Genomic DNA, 19,622 nt, shown 5'->3' with positions numbered 1-19,622 from the left:
CTTGTAGTGAGTAAGCTCTCGGCCACACTCAGCCCAGGGGCACCAACCAAGGTTACCTTTTCCGTGATGTCAAAAACAACATGGAGTGTAGCCTTGGTGTCTGGCTTCTTTCACGTGTCATACTGTATTTCTGATGTCCGTGTCATTATTGGTCTGTTTTTACCGGGTTTCTGGGGGGGGGTGCACTATGGTGTTTTTAGAAAGAGCATTTGCACGCTTTGCGGTTTCAGCTGTTATAAGTCAGACACTATTAAACGTTGGTGCAGGAATTCTTCACAGGAGTGAAGACACACAGCTGGGATGCCTAAGTTACATGCCCACTGTGCCTTCAGCTTCACCCAAACTTTTCCCCCAAGTGCTGAGATTGTAATATCCCCACCCCAGCGTTGCAGGGACTTCCTGCTTTCACGTGCCCACAGCTTTTGATGTATTTGGTCTTCCAATATTATTTTTGAGATGCCCTGAGCTTCCCCTACCATGTCTTTGGTTTGTTTTGGGTTTTTTTTTGGGGGGGGTCTGTTTTTCAGAAAGACAATATGGCTTCGTCCAGCCGCTGCTCTGTCATCTGCTTCTCTCTACAGGTGGCTGTCCCATGAACTGTTTTGCCTGTTTGGTTCAGTTGTCTGTGTATGGGTTTGGCTCAGAGTTCTTGATCTGTCTGGGACCCTCCCTGTTAACTCCATGCTGTTTTAGGTTATTTACGCATGTGTTTAAAATATATGTCGGGGTTGCTTTGTGAGTGTGTGTCCGAGTGTTTCACTGTGTGCAATATGCTGGCATATCCGGCCTGCCTGTCTTGTTGGAATTGCTTTGGCATATTTGTCAAAACTCAGTTGCCCTGGTCTGGGGAAGTTGCTCGATGGTTGGAGCACTTGTCTAGAAACCATGAGGACTGGGATTTGGATCTTCAGAAACCCATGGGTATGCTGGGTAGTCATGGCAGCCTGCCTGTAATTCCAGCCTCCGAAGAAATGTCTTTGTTGGGAAATTATCTTGTTAATTGACCCTGCCCACTGTGGGCAGTACCATCCCCACAGTTTAATGGATGTCATGAAGATGCCCTTGCCTCATCCTTGATTGGGAAGGAACAGAGTATGTCTTTCATGGTTAAATGTGAGAGGATCTGGGGGAAGGGTTAGGAGCTAGGGGCGGGTTATGTTCTTGAGGGCCATTTGAGAGAGTGCCTCTAATTCCATTTCTATTGTGATTTCGTTGTTGCATTTTTCAAACACGGTCTCTGTGTCTGTTGATTGTGACTTTGTTCTTTAGTCTGTGGATCTGGGAAGTTATGTTGATTTCCTTACATTTTCAAGAGGAGCCCTACCTGGAGATGACAGGTGAGGAATTCCCTGTTTTTAAGAGAGTTTGTGTCCCTAGAGGAAGTGTATGAGCCTGTGCTTTCCTTTTTTGCAAGTCCACCAATGATCAGGTGTTGTGATGCACAACTTTAATCCCAGAACATAAGAAGCAGAGGCAGGGGCTGGAGAGATGGCTCAGCGGTTAAGAGCACCCGACTACTCTTCCAGAGGTCCTGAGTTCAATTCCCAGCAACCACATGGTGGCTCACAACCATCTGTAATGGGAACTGATGCCCTCTTCTGGTGTGTCTGAAGACAGCTACAGTGTACTTATATATAATAAATGAATAAATCTTTAAAAAAAAAAAAAAGAAGAAGCAGAGCAGCTGGATCTTGTGAATTCCAGGTCCCAGGGCTGCCAGGACTGAACAGTGCGACCCTGTCAGGAAGAAGACATGGAAAGAGCAGGCTTGGGTATCTCACAGGATGAGTTGGACTGTGTTATTTCTTCTGTTTTCCAGATAAATGTCAGTATTATTTCTCCAAGTGCTCTGTCAAAAGTAAGGAGCTGGTGGGCCTGAAGTGTTCACTGTAGGATGTTTCAATATAAAATAATTTTTATCATACATGAGCTTGTTATTTGCCTCTAGAATAAGTGTTGGCGTTTTCTGGCCTTACGCGTCTGTCCAATCTGTTGTCGTCCTGGCTTGAGTAAAGTTATGCATTCTATTCCTTTATCGCCCTACAAACACCTATAAGGTGTATAGTTAGGCACCACTCTATTTAAAACTGATCATTTGCATCTTCTCCTTTTTGATTTTTTTTTGCTCCAATAATCCCACAAGGGACTTGTCAATGAATTTGACTTTTCAAAGAACCAGTACCGGGCTTTGTCAGTTTTCTGTTTGTTTGGGAGGAAGGAGTTCATTTTTATTTTGAAAATTTTGTTCGTACAGCATATTTTGGTAATAATCTTTCCCCTCCCCTAAATCTTTCCAGATCCTCCCCACCTGGGCTTGCTACTATTTCTTTATTTTGTTTGTATCTGATTTCTGATTAACTCTCTCCTTCCACCCTGTGGGTCTTGGGGATTGATCTCAAGTCATCCAGCCTGATTAAAATGTCCTCAGTGCTCAGCCACCTCGCCAACCCTCTGGTTCTTGCTGTTTTCTTCCCTTAAGTTTAATATGCTGTTTTATTTTTACAGATGGGATCCCTAGTCCCTGGAAATTTGTTTATTTTATGTGTATGAGTGTTTTGTCTGTGCACTGCATGGATGCCTGGTCCCCACAGAGTTCAGAAGACGGTACCCCTGAAACATGTCAGTTCTAGGAATGCAGCCTAGCTCTTCTGCAGGAACAAGTGCTCTTAACGTCTGAGCCGTCTCTCTGGCACCTGTCTGTCGTTTTGTTTTTAAGACAGGATCTCACTATGTAGCCCAGGCTAACCATGAATTCATAATTCCCCTGCCTCAGCCTTGTGAATATGGATTACAGCGGAGGCCTGCCACTCGCAGCACGGATACAGTCCGTGCAGGAAACACAGACTCCGGTCTTTCCTCCCACGTTTTGGCAGTCTTTGCTGCTAGATGGCAGCGTTTGAATCACTCGCATTCCGTGTGACTGCTGACGTAACTTGGTGTTCCTGACCTGTGTCTGTTATTGTCGTTTTGCAGTTCTGACTTTGTGTTGATGCCCTCCTTTGTCATCGCTTAGGTATTTATAGTGCGCAATACGGCCTTTGAGCTGCACCCCACCACTTACCGTGCCAGAGCTGTCAACACATCATTAAGACTCTCCCCGATCTCACACCGATGTTATATCTTTTAATTCTGCGTGTGCTACAAGCCCACAATGCATTGTTTCACAGTAAATATTTTAAACAAGCAGAGAGACCTTTTCGAATCAGTTGCATATTTAGCCTCTCTGGTGTTCTTTATTCTGCTATTTCCATACATGGATCTGTCAGTCTCCTACCTCTGGGTGGGGGGTTGAGGGGAGCTCCTCTAACACTGTCTGTGGTCTGGGTCTCTGGGGATGGATTCATGGGTGGAGGGACGCATTATTAAAAAAAATGCCATATCTCACCTGAAGGTTTCAAAGATATTTTCTTGGATAGAGTCTTCCAGACGGCTGAGGTCCTCACCCCATCCCCACCTCTTTCTGGTCTTGTGTTTTGTGTCGTTCTAACAGGGACACTGCTGCCTGGTGGGTTTTTCAGGTGGCAGACCACCCCCCCGTGTCATTTGGTGTGTTCTGTGTGTCTCTTTGCTCGAGGCTCACTGAGTGTCCTGATCTGTAGTCTTTATCAGACTCAGAAAGTATTAGAGACTGCGAGTCGCCCCCACAGCTTGAAAACTCTGCCCCGCCTTGCCTAGTCTGCTTGTGTTTTCATTCCCAGATCTTTGCTCTTTGCCAGTTTCTCCTTCCGAGGTGTGCAGTCTGCTGTTGGGGCCTCGCGCTGGAGTCTCCATTTGAAGCATGATTCCTACCCTTTCTATTTCTCCCCTTTCTTTCCTTGGCAGCCTTATCATTCTACCATGTTGAACATAACTGTTTCGGCGACCTTGTCCATCCACTGATTTTTGTGACTCCTGCATTGGTATGCATCTGTTTGTTTGTGACAGGATTGCCCACCGTAGTCCTGGCTAGTCCAGAATTTGCTATGTAGACCAATCTTGCTGAGACGTCCTCTCACCTCAGCCTCCCTAACGTTGGGTGTACGTGACCTTCCATATTGATTATGGTCCATTAATTATCTTCTCTTTGTGGATTGTTTCTTGCTATGTTGCATTTCTGGCAAATTTCCAGTGACTGCCAGTAACCATGAACTACGCCTTGCTCATATGATGCTGTTCCTGCACCCATGAAGATTCTTCAGCTCTGCCTGGAATATGGACTGTTAAAATAGCTGGTCTCTCTGAGCCTTGCGTTTTAGAGCTTTGACAGGGAGAGCAAGAGCATCCTTGCTTGGGTAGATTTTTCCCTGTATTCGATGTGAGTCCTTAAAGACTTCATTATGGAGATAGGAAAGGAATGAATGCTTCCTAGCCCTGAGTCAGCTCTGAAGCTTGTTTCCTCTGCTCCTAATCCTTCACACACCAAAGTCAGATGAAGATGGGGTTGAAGGGGACACTGACCACCGAGATCTCCCCACACTGCCACCTCCACGTCAGCAGCTCACCAACACCACAGGCTTTCCTGGCCTCCACTGGGAACTGGGTTGTATCTCAGCAACCAGGTTTCACAACCTGATGCTCGCCCTGGAGACTTACATTTCTCTGGGATCATTGTCCTGTATTGATGTTGTCTACTGATGACCACGGTCATCTTCTGCCAATTTCTGATTTCATAAGGCAAGAAGGAAATCTGGTCCTGGTGGCTCCATCATGGATGCATCGGTGGCAGGGATCAGAGACACGGTATGACAAGTGTCTCATGTGAAACAATGAATAAATAAAACATTAGCGACTGCTACCTTCTGGTATAATCGTGACGGCTGTCTTTTAAAACACTCATGATGGCTCTTTTATAATATGCCTCGTGATCATGTTTAGTCTGCAGGCATGGTTATCCTCCTCACCTACCCTAGAACAGGCCCCCCGCGTAGGAAACGTGTGGAACTGAGAATTACGTATGAACTAGCAGATGGCAGTCGTGAAGCAGGGAACAGAAGCCAATATAGAGGCACAGAGGAACTAGACTTGGGCAACATCCAAAGCCAAAGGGCCTTTTCTTCAAGCCCTTTATGGTAACTGCCAGTCTAGGGAGATACTTTGCACACTTTTCCAAAGCATAAAGCCCTGTATCATCTGTGTTCTTACCACTACTGCTCCTGCAGATCTGCCCATGTACACGGAGACCCCCTCAGGGGATACCTGGGTAGGCAGAATATTACCTACGATGCTCTGAAACTTTGGTTATCCAAGCAAGTTGATGAGAGAGAGAGAGAGAGAGAGAGAGAGAGAGAGGGCGCACTGGAATGAGCAACCCTGAGCCCTTCTGGACTGTTAGTGTGTCTGTCTGTCTGTCTGTCTCCCTGCTGGACCAGGCTGCCTACTCCAGACCTTAAACTTCTCTACTCATAAGGAATCTTTTGCCTGAGAAACTTTTACAAGACCCCAGGGATATAAGTGTATATAACAGGCATACAAGCCAAACATTCCCTAAGACAGGTATATACAACAGGCATGCAAGTCAAACACTGGCTGATCATAAAACCACAAAGCATTTTCTCTTAATCAATTATTTGGTAGGTAGGATCTTACCATTTATTAAAGATGAAAGCAAATTAGTTACTAATGAGATGGATGTGCTTGTTTGTCTAACACAATATAATCCAAAGTTACGCCAATTTGATGCTTCCATGCTGGGTAATGCTGGCAGGAAACTATTCAAAGTTCATTTTCCATGATGCTGTGTGCAGGGCAGAATGTGTGGGTGGTGTGTTCAGGATGTAGGCTATGGTGAGCTCACACGATGCCGCTCAGGCAAACACTTTCAGAAATATCCCCAATTCACAGTGTGTTTGATTTTGAGTTTGGTTTTGGTGCTGTTGCGCCTTCAGAAATACTTTACTGTTATCAAAATTTTGAGGCTCCAACACGCAGTTAGTTACATGACCCTGTGTGGGTTCAGACCCGGTCTAAGAAGCTTTGACTTAATTCAACGGTGTCCTAGAGCCTCAAGGTAAGCACACACACACACACACACACACACACACACACACACACACACACACACACACACACATATTTCAGGCTCACCAGACCACTAAACAGAAGGACAGACACATGGAGGGACATGGCAGAGCCCGATCCAGAGTAAACCACGCCCTGCACATGACCACGTGTAGATGAGTGCACACGATGTTCACACGCAGAACTTGCTCCATTTCAGAATCTTCTCCCACGTTTCTGTTTCTACGAAGGAGTCATCGACGTGTACCCAGGAACGGCCAGACTATGCCTCCTGGGGCCAAGAGTCCCACCCTACCACCTTCCTGCTGTGCAGATCCAAAAGCAACCAAACTTCCCTGGAACACGAGCTATTTATGGAGGAAGCCTACAACTCAGGTGAGGGTAGCCTGGGCAACAGGTCCCACCCAGTCCTTCCACCGGAAGTGGTCCTGAGGATGGGTAGAAGGAGCTCCTCTCTAGGACTCGGTGTATCACAAAGGCTGCGGACACGCACAGCCATCTGTGAGCCCCCTGGCTTGTTCTTGCCTCCTGAAGCACCAACAAAATAAATCTTAAAAATGCCATCTCCTCCTCTTGGCCACACCTCCTCTCCAACCACAGCATTTACACCTCAGAACTTCAGCGTAGACATGAGCCTCCCTTCTGGAGCTTTCTTCTTCTTCATTCCAGTGCCAAAGGGTATCAGGTGACTAGATAGACAGTTGAAAAAAATCAAGGAATTTGTGTATGGAAGGATAGAGATGATTTTTGAGTGGATTTATGATGATATGGGTGGATATAATGGCTGAATGGATCGAAATATGTATTAATAGGTAGTAGTTAGCTGGGTGTAGGAGTGGGTGGATTTTGGAGTACCTGGGTAAATGGATGGTTAAATAAATATGAAATGAACAGGCATGAGATGAAGAGATAGATCGCTGGATATATAGGAATCAGGAGGAATTGATGGGTGGGTGGGTGGACAGAGGGAAATATCAATAAGAGAAGAAGAATATGCGGATGAGAATGTGTCCCACCTTAGAATATGCGGATGAGAATGTGTCCCACCTTAAGCCCCATGAAGGACCACTTAGAAAGCAAGACTACCAGACGACTCTCACCCAGTGAGTCCAACTCTCACTCTCGCTATATGCCTGCCCCTCCTTCCCCACCCAACCCTCTGCCACAACATGACCTCCCAAAGGCCTGTCACCCTCACATCCTTCTTGTCATCTTTAGCCATCTGCTTCAAGATGCTCCGAGACATAGGCACCTCAGACCTTCTCCAAACCAAGTACCTCACCAAGAAGATAAAGAGGATGGCTCAGAGGTGCCCCAACCTGGTGATGGAAACCATCCATGACTACTTCAAAGACAACCCAGAGGTGGTGTTGCTAGGCCCCTGGGGCATGGGGAGGATAGGGGAGCACTGGATTCCACTCGAGACTCAAACCCTGAATCTTACATAGGGAAGTTCCATCATTCTGGCAAAATTTCAATGTCCTTCCATGCCAGTAGGCTAAGGCGGGAGGGAGGGAAATGTGCCCACTTAATCTCACCACGCTCGGAGCACGCTCATGAGGTAGAGGCTTTGACTCTCACAGATGAGGAACTATGTGTGGCTTGGGGAGGAGGAAGATTTGCCTAAGGTCACAGAACCAGTAAATGGTAGAAACTGGTGGGTGAACACGTGGGTGGGTGGGAGTTGGGCAAATGGGTGGATGATGGATTGATGGGCGGATGGGTGGATATAGTGGATATAGGGTTGGGTGGGGAGATTGGTGGGCAGATGGCTACAGTGACTGATGGAGAGGTGGGTTGATACAGGGAGGGAAGGAAGGAACTGTGGGTACTGGGTACACATGGAGATGGAAGCATTCATTTATGAATGCTTGAATGCATGAGTGCACGGATGAGGAAAACCTGCCCAAGTGTTGATGAAGAGAGGACCTCACTTTGAAGGGGGAGTTTTTAAGTCCACAGCAGTTCCCTCAGGACAGACGAGCTCTTCTTCCTCCTCGAGTCTGTGGGCCAGGTTCAAGCTTAGCACGTGGCAGGTGTCCCCTAAGAATTGCCAAGTGAATGTGTGCCTCCCTCCAGCCTCCTTTCATATTCTCCCGTCACTGTCAGACACCACGGTTTCAACCTAGCCTCTGTCCTCCACAGATCTCCTGCCGACACAGACTGCGGCTGTTCGAGGTCCTGGTGACGGTCATTGGAACCCTCAATGTCCTGGAGGAGACCTGGCAAAAGTGCTTCATGCAGCTGGCCCTGGAGCACATGACCAAGTCCACGGTAGGCCACCGCCCCACTCCCAGCACACAGGCTGGTTCCTTGAGGGCTTCCAAAAGCCCTTCAGTCAGCCAATCGCCTGGGGGTTCAAGCCATGTGCATATGGTATCTCAGAGCTCTCCCATCCGCCTGTTTTCTGTATGTCCTTGGCCTTGAAATGGCCTCTTCAACAGAACCATCTCATGTGAGACCTTGCTAGACCCATATACAAAATCAACCATCTGGCTTCAGCCCTACCCTTTCTCAGGATGTCTCCTCCTGGCCATCTCCTCCCCGATGCCCACACACCAGCATCTGGAAGAAGTCTTGCCAGCTTCCCCCACTCCTCAGACCCCAACCCAGCTTCAGCTCCTGCCTCTTGGGTCCCTGCTTGATGAAAATAAAACCTCGGGACTCAGCTGCCCCAGCCCACCAAACTAGGCATGAACCAGAAATATCAATGGTTCCCTAACATTCTGTAGGGCATTCCAGGGGCCTGAGACAGGTGGTTTTCTCCAGATCCACTGACCCTGGGGAGCCCCGTGTTGAACTACTCTGTATACACAGCACGAATGGTTTTCAAAAAAAGAGTGATGTCACCAAGATGTACCACAGTCCAAGCTACAGCCTTCTACAAGTGAGACAGGCTGATTTCTCTGTCCATATCACACAGAAGGTTCATGTCACAAGGAGAAGGTTTGTAACAACATACTCACTGCCACTTCCTAATGGTGGCCCAGCACAATGCCATCCAGGGGAAGCCATCCAACACAAGGGCAGGAGGCAGCCAGAGGTTCTAAGAAACTCTGAGTATGGCAGGTAACTAGATGGATATGGTCCCCAGGCCACCAAATGATGACATGGGTGGGACAGGGCCCGTGGTTGCGGAGTTAAAATCTAACTGCTATACAATGCTCACACCCATCAGGATGGGAAGAACTTTGGCTTGCTGGGTATTTTGTACAGCCCTGACATCAGCCAGCTTACCAGGTGGTTATTATTACAGGGAGAGGTGTGCCCACCCCACCAAGAGGGTCTTATGCCAGAAAGAGGATGGGGGCTCCCATAGTTAGAGGACTTTGCCAGTCCACAGGGTAGAGAGCGGACTTGATGAGCTGCCTGGTTTTCAGGGGAGTCTGAACAGCCTTGATGTAGACTGCAGAGGAAAAAGAGAGCAAAGACTGTGTCCACCTAATTCCTTTTTTCAAGTTTTTTTCCCCATCATTGTGAAGTATGCTGGATTCGTTAAGGAACTACACAGCAGAAGCCAATTCTTTTTTTTTTTTTTTTCTGGAGCTGAGGACTGAACCCAGGGCCTTGAGCTTGCTAGGCAAACGCTCTACCACTGAGCTAAATCCCCAACCCCTTTAGAAGCCAATTCTTAACAGTGAATGTCTGTCATACCAGCACATAAGCTGAGGCAGGAGAACCACCATGAATCTGAGGCCAACCTGGACCACACAGTGTGTTCCAGGCCAGCCTGAGCTACAGAGTAAGGTCTTGTCTCAAGAAACTGAAAGAAAACCAGCAAGCCAACAACAGAGCTGCACACGCTGGTGCAGCTGCAGGCTTATTTCAGCAATGCCCCAGGACAGGGACCACACCTACAGGTGAGTGCTACCGGTCATCCCGGGGCATCATCTCCCTGGAGTGGACAGGGACCCGCCTGAGGCTTTCTGACATGAGTCTGGGGTTTGGCAAGCTGAATGTGGATGTGGCAAGGGGGCCAGGGCTGCTCCGCATTTTCCGCCTCTGAACACGTCCAGATGTGTCCCCACCTCTGCACCACAGGGCTTGTGGCAGTGGCTCACACTGTCAGAGCAGAGATCGTCTTCGGACAGTCCAAAGTCCAGGACACACACATTCCCTGGAGGCGTCTTCACCAAGAACGTTTGAAAGGTCCAATTTTGAGTTCTCAGCTTCTAGGAAACTCTCCATTCTCTTGCAACGTGGACTAAAATAAGATCACTGCCCCCTAGTCTTTGTGCCTTCGGTGTAACTTAAAATCAAAGCCATCTGAGCCCAGATTCATCATATGTCCCTTTTTTCCCTCCAAGAGCCCAACATGGCTTTGCCCTGCATGCTCCAGACTTCCACCCTGAGTCTAATCACGGCGCCACGGTCATGGCCACGTGCCCTCGGTCTGGCAGCAGAATCCTCTGATTCCGGAAAACCGCTGAGCGCCCTGTGCTGCTGACAGCGTCCCTCTGCTCTGCGCCAATGCTGATACACAGAACTCTCTCTCTCCAAGCTTCTCGCCTCCTATCCCATCTCTCTGGACTAAAAGTTCACAACATTCCAAATCTTCCAGCAAGCGTTGTAAGTGCTGCATCTGGAACTTTTGGGAGAAAACAGTTCTGGTTTTATTAGGATCGACTCACTGTACAGAAGAACGGGTTTTGCTGCGACACCTAAAAACACGTGCATCGTGCATGCTGCTTTTATCCAGTCTTGTTCTTCCTTCCCGCACAACTACCGCTAATCATCTTCCCCTCCCGTCCATTTTCATTTTTTTAACGTATTGTTTAATCTAGATTCCAGGTATAAGACAAGACAAGGACATCCATCTCTCCCCATCTGGCTTATTTCACTTGATCTCCTGTTACATCTATTTTCCTGCAGAAGTGGAATCAGACATACATCCTTTGTATGTCTGAATAAAACTCCACTGTGTGTTTCTACTGCGTCTTCTTTATCCATTCATCTTCTGATAGAGAACGAGGCTAAGTCCATACATTAATGTATTGACTGTTGCAAACAGGGCCATGTAAACATGGATATGCACGTGTCTCTGTGGTAGGTTGACTTAAGACCCAGGAGTGGTAAAGGTGGATCATGTGACACATCTTCTTTTAGTTCTTCGAGGAACGGCCATACATAAATCTCACCCCCTACCACCATCCTCACCAGGACTTGTTTATCTTCTCGATGGCACCCTGTGCTACGTAGGTTTTATTGTTAACTTGTCATGAGCTAGATTCAACTGGGAAAAGAAAATTCCTCCAGATTAGCCTGAGTGTGTATCTTTACTGCTAATTGATGTAGGAAGGCCCAGCCCACTATGGGCAGTACCATCCCTAGGCAGAAAGATAGCTAGGCTTAAACCAAGTGTTCCTGCTTCAGTTCCTGCTCGAGTTCCTGCCCTGACTTCCCCCACAAGCCAAATAAACCCGTTTCTACGCTAAATTGATTTCAGTCGATGAGTGTTTCACCACAGCAGCATGAAAGCAAACTATAACACAGCCATTCTCTGTAGGATGATAGGGAATCTCGATGTAGTTCTGACTTGGCTTTCCCAGAGGACTAAGGATGTTGAACTTTTTTTCAGACGCTTATTGACCGTTTGTACTGCTTCTTTTGAGAACTGCCTGCTCCATTCATTATTGGATGATTGTCTTTTGGTGTTTAATTTTCTTAGCTCCTTAAATGCTCCCGATATTAATCCCCTGTCAGATGAATAGCTACCAACGATTTCCACCCCATCCTGCGGGCTGACCTTTCACCCTGATAATTGTTTCCTTTGCTGTGCCAAAGCTTCTTAATTTCATGCAATCCCATTTGTCAATTCTTGCAATTGTTTCCTGAGCTATTAGAGTCCCTTTCAGAAAGTCCTGGCCTGTGCCTATGTGAACGAGAATTCCTGGAAGGAATCTGTGTCCGCAAAGGCTGATTAACTGACTTCAGCCATGTGGAGAGGGCAGAACGGTGCAAACCCAGAGCTTAATTGCAGTTTATCGTGGGCTATCTTTAGCCTACTAAAACAGCCATTCCTTGCCCTCCTCTGCATGAGAACAAATACTCCATCACTAAGAGACATAATATTCTAGCAGATTAAAAAAAAACCCTTTAGAATGCATTAATGTATCAAAACCCTAGTTTCCCACCAACCAAAGGGATAAGATGTTATCAGCAGCTAAGGCCTAAAGTAGAGGCCCATCTGGCGTTAGCCCTTCTCCCTGCTCTATTTGGAAAATACCTCCACCATGGCTTTCTTTTGTTCTGTCACTATGAAAAGTCCATAAGAAATGCCACCTGCCTGGGACATGGAATTTAGAGAAGACTAAATCTGTGTTCTAGACTACGGTCACTCATACTCGGCTCCAAAATAAACTATCTTCTATCCCCTTTGAGATAAGAGCTGTGTTTGTGTGTCAACGCCTATATCTTGAAGTATTTCCTCTATTTTTTCCTTCTGTCAGTTTCAAGTTGTCAAGTCTTACGTGAAAGTCTTTGATCCATCATAAATTGAATTTTATTCGGTGTGAGAGATAGTGATCTAGTTTAAGACTTCCACGTGGGATGATCTGATTTTTTTTCCAACACCATTTGTTAAAAGCCATTCTTCTCTGCAACATAAATATTTTTGGCACATTTGCTGTAAATCAAGAGGCTATAGTGTGTTCATTTCGGGAGTCTCTACTCTATCCCATTGGTTGGTTTGTCTGGTTATGCGTCAGCACCACGCTGGCTCTGTTACTGTGGCCCCATGGTGTAGTGTGAATACCTCTGCCATGACTCTCACTGCTTAGGGTTCTTTGGTATCCAGCATCTTCTGAGATTCCATATTAATTTAATTTTTTTTCTCTTTCTATGAAGAACATCATTACATTTCGATGGGGCCATATTGAATCTATAGACTGCTTCTGGTAAGGTAGCCAGTTTCATATTATTTATCCCGTCAATCCATTAACAGTGAAAGATCTGTCTTCTGGTGCTTGCTTTAAATCCCTCGGGCAGTGTTTTAAAGTGTTGATGCTACAAGTCTCTCGCTTCCTTTGTTGCGTTTATGTCTCCATTGCTGCTTTCAAGGCTATTGTAAATCGGATTTATTTTCTTGCTTTCTTTCTTAGCATGTGTATTATCAATATAAGGGCATTACTGAGATGTAGAAAATCGCTGAGTTTCGCATGTTCATTTTGGTATCCTGCTACTTTGCTAAGTGTTTGCCAGATCTAAGAGTTCTCTAGTGGTGCCTTTTGGGGTTTTAGTAGAGCAGTGGTTCCCAACCTGTGAGTCACAACCCTGTTGGGGGTCGAACAACCCTTTCTCACAGAGATCACATATCAGATGTTTACATTACAATCCATAACAGTAGGAAAATCACAGTTATGAAATAGCAGTGAAACAGTTTTATGGTTGGGGGGGTCACCGTAGCACGAGGAACCGTATTAAAGGGTCGCTGTATCAGAAAGGTTGAGAAGCACTGGTATAGAAAGAATCACGTCATCTGCAAATGGGACGGAAGTAATTTGAGTTCTTCTCATGTCATTTGTTTCTGTATCTTTGTACGTTCACGAGAAATTCAAACTCTATACCGGATACAAGGGTAAAGAGTAGACATGTTTGTCTCCTTCTTGATCTCAGGGGACATGCCCTCAGCTGCCTTCATTTATCGAGCGCTCACTGTAGATTTGAATGTATGGCCTGTGTTGTGTTGAGGTATTTGAATGTATGGCCTGTGTTGTGTTGAGGTACAGTCCTTTTAGTCCTGGCTTCTTCAGAGTTTTTATTATGAGATGTGAATGTTATCAGTTGCCTTTTCGGCGTCTATTCATATGATCATAATACGGTCATGTGATTTCCATCCCTCATTCTATTTCTATCCTATAGACACTTTATTAATTTCCATATATTAGACTATCCCTGAAATGAAGCCAACTTGATTTTGGTGTATGATTTTTCTGGTTACTGTTCTATCTCTGTGAAGAGATGCCATGACCAAGGCAACTGCTATAAAAGAAAGCATTTATTTGGGGGGTTACTTACAGATTCAGAGGACTAGTCTGTTACCATCGTGACAGAAAACATGGTGACAGAAAGGCAGGCATGGTTCTGGAGAAGCACTGAGTGCTTTGCATCCTGATCCATAGACAGGAGGCAGAGAGAGAGAGAGAGAGAGAGAGAGAGAGAGAGAGAGAGAGAGAGAGAGAGAGAGAGAGAGAGATCCTGGAATGGGCTTTTGAAACCTCAGAGCCCATTCCCTGCAATGTACCTCTTCCAACAAAGACACCTCTCCTAATCCTTCCCAGCTGGGAACGAGCATGCAAATATATGAACCTATGGGAGCTAATCTCATCCAAACCACCACACTCCATTCCCAGGCCCTCGTAAGCTTATAGTCACATCATAATGCAAAATTCGTTCAGACCAGCTTCAAAAGTCACCGTCATCTACTACAGTCTCAACACTGTTTAAAGTCCAAAGTCTCTTCTGAGACCCAAGGGAATCTCTTAACTTAGAACTCTCTTTAAAGCAGATCACATACTTCAAGCATATAATGTCACAGAATCTATATTAAGTTCCAAAACGGGAGAAAAGGGAGCGTAGTGAGGAGATCCTGGGCCAAAGCAAATCCAAAACCCAGCTGGGCAAATGCCACTCTGCATCTCCATGCCCAATGTCAAAGGGCTCTTCAGAACTCCAATCCATTCGACCTTTGTTGCCTGCAACACAGTTCTCTCTATTGGGCAGGTTCCAGGCCCAGTCAGCAGCTCTCCTTGGCAAGTATCCCCATAGTTCTGGCATCTCCAACATCTTGAGGTCTCCAACACAACCCAGGCTTCGCCTTCAAAGCTTCACACAATGGCCTCTGCAGGTGTCCATGCAAAGACTTCCCTGACACACGCCTGGCTTCCCCTCCTTTCCATAACTGGAGAGGAAAATTCCACAGCCCCTTTCCCATATTCTTCACACTAAAACCAGAACCACATGGCCAAAGTTACAGAGTTCTCCTGCTTGCTGGGGCTGGAACCTGAGAGCCTCGAGTTACATTGTATCAGCTTTCCTTCTATGGTGGTTTCATTTGCTACTTAAGCTTTCCTTTAATTCCTTCTCACAAACTGAAAGGTCAGCTAGGTGGGACCTTGCCCTGAGGTTAGCACTCTTTTTATTCCATGTAGCATCAGACTTTCCTTTATACTTTTTATCTCCTTCAGCCCAGTATGTCATTACCTTTCCTTAGCCCCTTTTCTCCTCAAGTTGTACTTTTTCTATTTCTCGTTACCCTGTTTGCTCTTTTTCATTGTAGATCTGCCTGAAAGTGGGCACTAATAACCATACAGGACACACAGGATGCAGTCAATGCTAACGCCTTGAAATCTCCTCTGCCAGTGGAATTAACCCCAGAACTCTTCCATTAAAGACAAGGGCGAAAAGCAGCCTCATTCTTTGCCAAAATATCACTGTCTCCCATGTTCCTGCTATAGCCCTGTAAGCTCCACTTAATACGTTCATCCACTTTTCCAGTCCAAAGTCCCAAAATCTTCCATTTTCCTCCAAACAACAGCATGGTCAGGTCTGTCAGTAATACTCTACTCCCTGGTTCCAACTTCTGTCTTAGTCACTGTTGCTGTGAAGAAACACCATGGCCAAGAAAATTCTTATAAAAGAAAGCATTTAATTGAGGGGCTTACAGTTTCTGAGGGTCAGTCCATTGTCATCATGGCAGGGAGCATTGTGGCAGGGAGAGAGAGAGAGAGAGAGAGAGAGAGAGAGAGAGAGAGAGCTGTTGACTTTTGAAATCTCAAAGCCCATCACCAACAAAACACCCTTACCAACAAGAACAAACCTCATCCAACAAAGGCACACTTCTCATCCTTCCTAACTGTCTTAGTCAGGGTTTCTATTCCTGCACAAACATCATGACCAAGAAGCAAATTGGGGAGGAAAAGGTTTACTCAGCTTACACTTTCACATTGCTGTTCATCACCAAAGGAAGTCAGGACAGGAACTCACACAAGGCAGGAACTTGGAGGCAGGAGCTGATGCAGAGGCCATGGAGGGATGTTACTTACTGTCTTGCTTCCCCTGGCTTGCTCAGCATGCTCTCTTAGAACCCAGGACCACCAGCCCAGGGATGGCCCCACCCACAATGGGCTGGGCCCTCCCACCTTGATTACCAGTTGAGAAATTGCCTTACAGCTGGGTCTCATAGAGGCATTTTCCTTAACTGAGGCTCCTTTCTCAGTGATAACTCCTTGTGTCAAGTTGACACACAAAACCAGCCAATATACCAACAGCCCACTAAGAACCAAGCATTCAAATATATAAAAATACGGAGGCCATTCTCATTCAAACCACCACAATGGTATTAATGTGTTCTTGAATTTGTGTCTGATAGTATTTTATTGAAAATTTTTCTATGTTCATTTGGGAATTTTGTCTCTCTGTCTCTTCTCTCTCTCTCTCTCTCTCTCTCTGTGTGTGTGTGTGTGTGTGTCTTTGTCTCTGTCTCTGTCTCCCTCTGTGTATCTTTGTCTCTGCCTCTCTCTTTCTCTTTCTCCGTGTGTGTGTGTGTGTGTGTGTGTGTGTGTGTGTGTGTGTGTGTTCATACCTTTATATGATTTAGCTATTGTTTTGGTTTAAGTGTGATATGTCCCTCACTGGTTCATGTGTTTGAACACTTGGCCCCTCTACGATGGTTCTGTTTTAGGAAGTTGTGAGACCTTAACCAGGTGGGGCTTTGTTATAGAAAAGGGGCCACTGAAAAGCAGGCCTTGAAAATTACAGACTTGACCTACACTATCTCAAGTTCTCTCTGCTTTCTAACACCAAGATGTAAGGAATCCACCCACAAGTTCTGTCATGCTTTCCCCACCATGAGGACCATTCCCTCTCAAACTGAACCAGAGCTAACCTTCCACTGAGTTAGTCATCTTCCTCATGTGTCCCAGCAATGTGAAAGGTAACCAACTTGGACCTCAGGATAACACTGGCTTTGTAGAATGAGGTTGGTATTCTCCCTTTCCTTGGTATGGGATGATCTGAGGAGTCCTGATGCTAATTCTTTAAAGGCCCACCCAGATCTGAGATTCCTTCATTGGGAGGCTCCTCACTACTGTCTCGTCTGTACTACTCATTCTACACCTGTTGGAGTTGTTTCTGGCAACGTGATTTAATTTGGTCAGGCCATGTGTTTCTAGGAATTTATCCATGTCTTCTAAAGTAGTCCCTAACGATTGTCTGAGTTTCACTGGTATTGGTGATAATGTCCCGCTGCCCCCACCTCATCTCCAACTTTTTAATTGTTTCATCTCTCCAGCTCTTGGTTTGTTTCGATAAGAGTTGCAGGTGTATTTGCAACCTTCATGGCAGCAGAGTAATAAGCTGTGGGAGGCTTCAGCTCAGCGGGACTCAGTATCTGGTGTTTGTTCAAACTTCGGGAGTCTGACCCCCAAGTGGTTTATTTTGGGGTTATTAAAACACAGCACAATCTGGTTAATTTAAAAAAAAAAACAGCTATTTTTGTGCTGATCAACTAAAATCCCACATGATCAACAAAGCTACCTAAATCTCTTTGAGGAACAAAGTAAGCTAAATCCAAGACAGATCTGACTACATTGAAAGTCTTTGTTAAAGTACCTCTGACACCTTGCGGAAAAAGACAGGGTCTACAGATTAACTCACAAATGCAAGCCGACGAGATGGGTCTGGGGGGAGGGGCTGGTGCCAGAAAGTCTCCTGCCACACAGATTGTACAAAGGTCACCAGGCTAGAAAGCATATCTACCCCAGACGTCTGAGCTGACTACAACCTTTTCCATGCTTTCCCTTGAAGGAACAACACTGCGCGTTTAACATTCCAGGTGCTCCCTACAAAGAGTTTGCAATAGTGTATCTTTTTAGAAAACCAGCTCCTCAGTTCACAGCGGCTTTCTGTTGTCTCTCTAGTCCCTGTGTCACTTGCTTCCTCCTCCTCTTTATCACATCCATCCCATCTGGTAGCTTACTCTTGTTCTCTAAGAGTTTGAGATACATTGTTGCCCTTTTTATTTGTGTTTTTTCTCTTTCTGGTAGTAGTGGTTGTTGCTGCTGCTGCTGCTGCTGCTGCTGCTGCTGCTGCTGCTGCTGCTGCTGCTGCTGCTGCTGCTGCTGCTGCTGCTGCTGCTGCTATTAATATAAGCACTTGCCCGTGAACTCTCATTTTAGAGCCACTTTGTTGCATTCCTCGGAAGCTGTTTTCATTTTCCTTTGATTTTTTAGGATTTTCTTTTTAATTTCTTCAGCAACTCACATCTAGAGTGTAAACTATCAATGTTCTGTAAACTATCAATGGAACTTGTTTGGGAGAAAACTCTGCAGCTTTCTTTCTCCATTTCTGTAGTCTTTATTCCTCCATTAATTTTTAAGAGAAGGTTGGTAAATATGGCTTCTGAGCTCAAAGAGGGTTTGAAGCATCTTCCCTGAGAAGTCTGGTATCACTCTGATCAGCTGAACTTTAAGTCCGCATTTTCTTCTTGAATATTCAGCCCTGTGTCTTTGTTCTGTAGTCCTGGCTTTTTAACTGTGACTGCACCGAGTGACTCTTGCCTAGGCATGTCTGTTTGGGGTTCTAAATTGCTCCTGTTTCTTAGATGCCCTCTCTTTCCCTTCCTTTGGGGGGTTTTCCACTATATTTCTAGCCCCTTTTCCTACTCATTGGTTCTCATATTTGGTTTTGTAGTTAGCCCTCAGAATTCCTACAACTTATGACCATGTTTATTTATTCTTTAATTGGTCTCTGAATATAAGATGTCTTCGACGGGCACATGCCTTTAATTACAGCACTAGGAGGCAGAGACTGCCAGATCTTGTGAGTTTAAGGCCAGCCTGGTCTATAGGGTGAATTCCAGGACAGTCAGGGCTCCGTTACACAGAGAAACCCTGTCTCAAAAGAAAAAAAAATCTCAACCTCATGTTAAATTCCTCCCATATTGGTGATCCTTTGTTTCCAGCGTTCTCTGATATACTGAGCGTTTCATTTCCAGCATTTCTGTTTGACTTGTTTTATTGGTTGTTTTCCAACATTCAGCTTTCTTACTGAACTCCTCAGTGTTGCTGGCTCTCCTGCCCATGTTCTTCCATGGCTTCCTACTTCTTTATCTACTTGTTTCAATATATTTTACTGTCACATCGTATCTTTTTGTTAATACACTGACATGTCAACCCTCCCCATATCTTTGATTTAGTAGTGGAAGAGTCATGGCCTTTTGTAGCAGTAAAGTGACAATGCCTTACTTTTTTGTGTTTCTCATGTTCCTGAGCTGTGTGGTTTGCTCATCTACTGGGCTATTTGCCTCTTGCGACTTTATTCTGGAGTCTTCCCAGCCTTTCTCTTTGGGTTAAATCCCAAGCATCACTCGGAGAAGAGAAAACAAGCTACTATGACAACAGCAACACCAAACCAGAGCAGAAAAAGAAACATAATTAAGATCAATTAAAGCTAACTGCTACATCACTGATAACTGCAGAAAAGAAAATGGCAGAAGTTATGGAGATATTGTAAGCTGTCAAGGTACAATGGTTAAGGTAAGCAATAAAATATATATAATATATTATTATATATATAAAGAACGAAAGGGTTGGGGATTTAGCTCAGTGGTAGAGCACTTGCCTAGC

General features: G+C 45.6%; 1 protein-coding gene across 1 annotated transcript in view; it reads left to right on the top strand.

Annotated features, from left to right (window-relative positions):
* LOC116912486 (maestro heat-like repeat family member 5) overlaps nucleotides 1-19,622 on the top strand; it is a 74,772-nt gene that overhangs the window by 10,319 nt on the left and 44,831 nt on the right. Inside the window, exons 2-4 of the mRNA XM_032916560.1 lie at nucleotides 6,197-6,372; nucleotides 7,216-7,361; nucleotides 8,143-8,271. Of these exons, the coding sequence (XP_032772451.1) occupies nucleotides 6,197-6,372; nucleotides 7,216-7,361; nucleotides 8,143-8,271 (451 nt within the window). The remainder of the gene's footprint in view (nucleotides 1-6,196; nucleotides 6,373-7,215; nucleotides 7,362-8,142; nucleotides 8,272-19,622) is intronic.

This window comes from Rattus rattus, chromosome 1 (genome assembly GCF_011064425.1).
Source record: "Rattus rattus isolate New Zealand chromosome 1, Rrattus_CSIRO_v1, whole genome shotgun sequence".
NCBI classification, from domain to species: Eukaryota; Metazoa; Chordata; class Mammalia; order Rodentia; family Muridae; genus Rattus; species Rattus rattus.
Note: the sequence above shows the minus strand (reverse complement) of the source record. Positions and strands in the feature narration are given on the sequence as shown.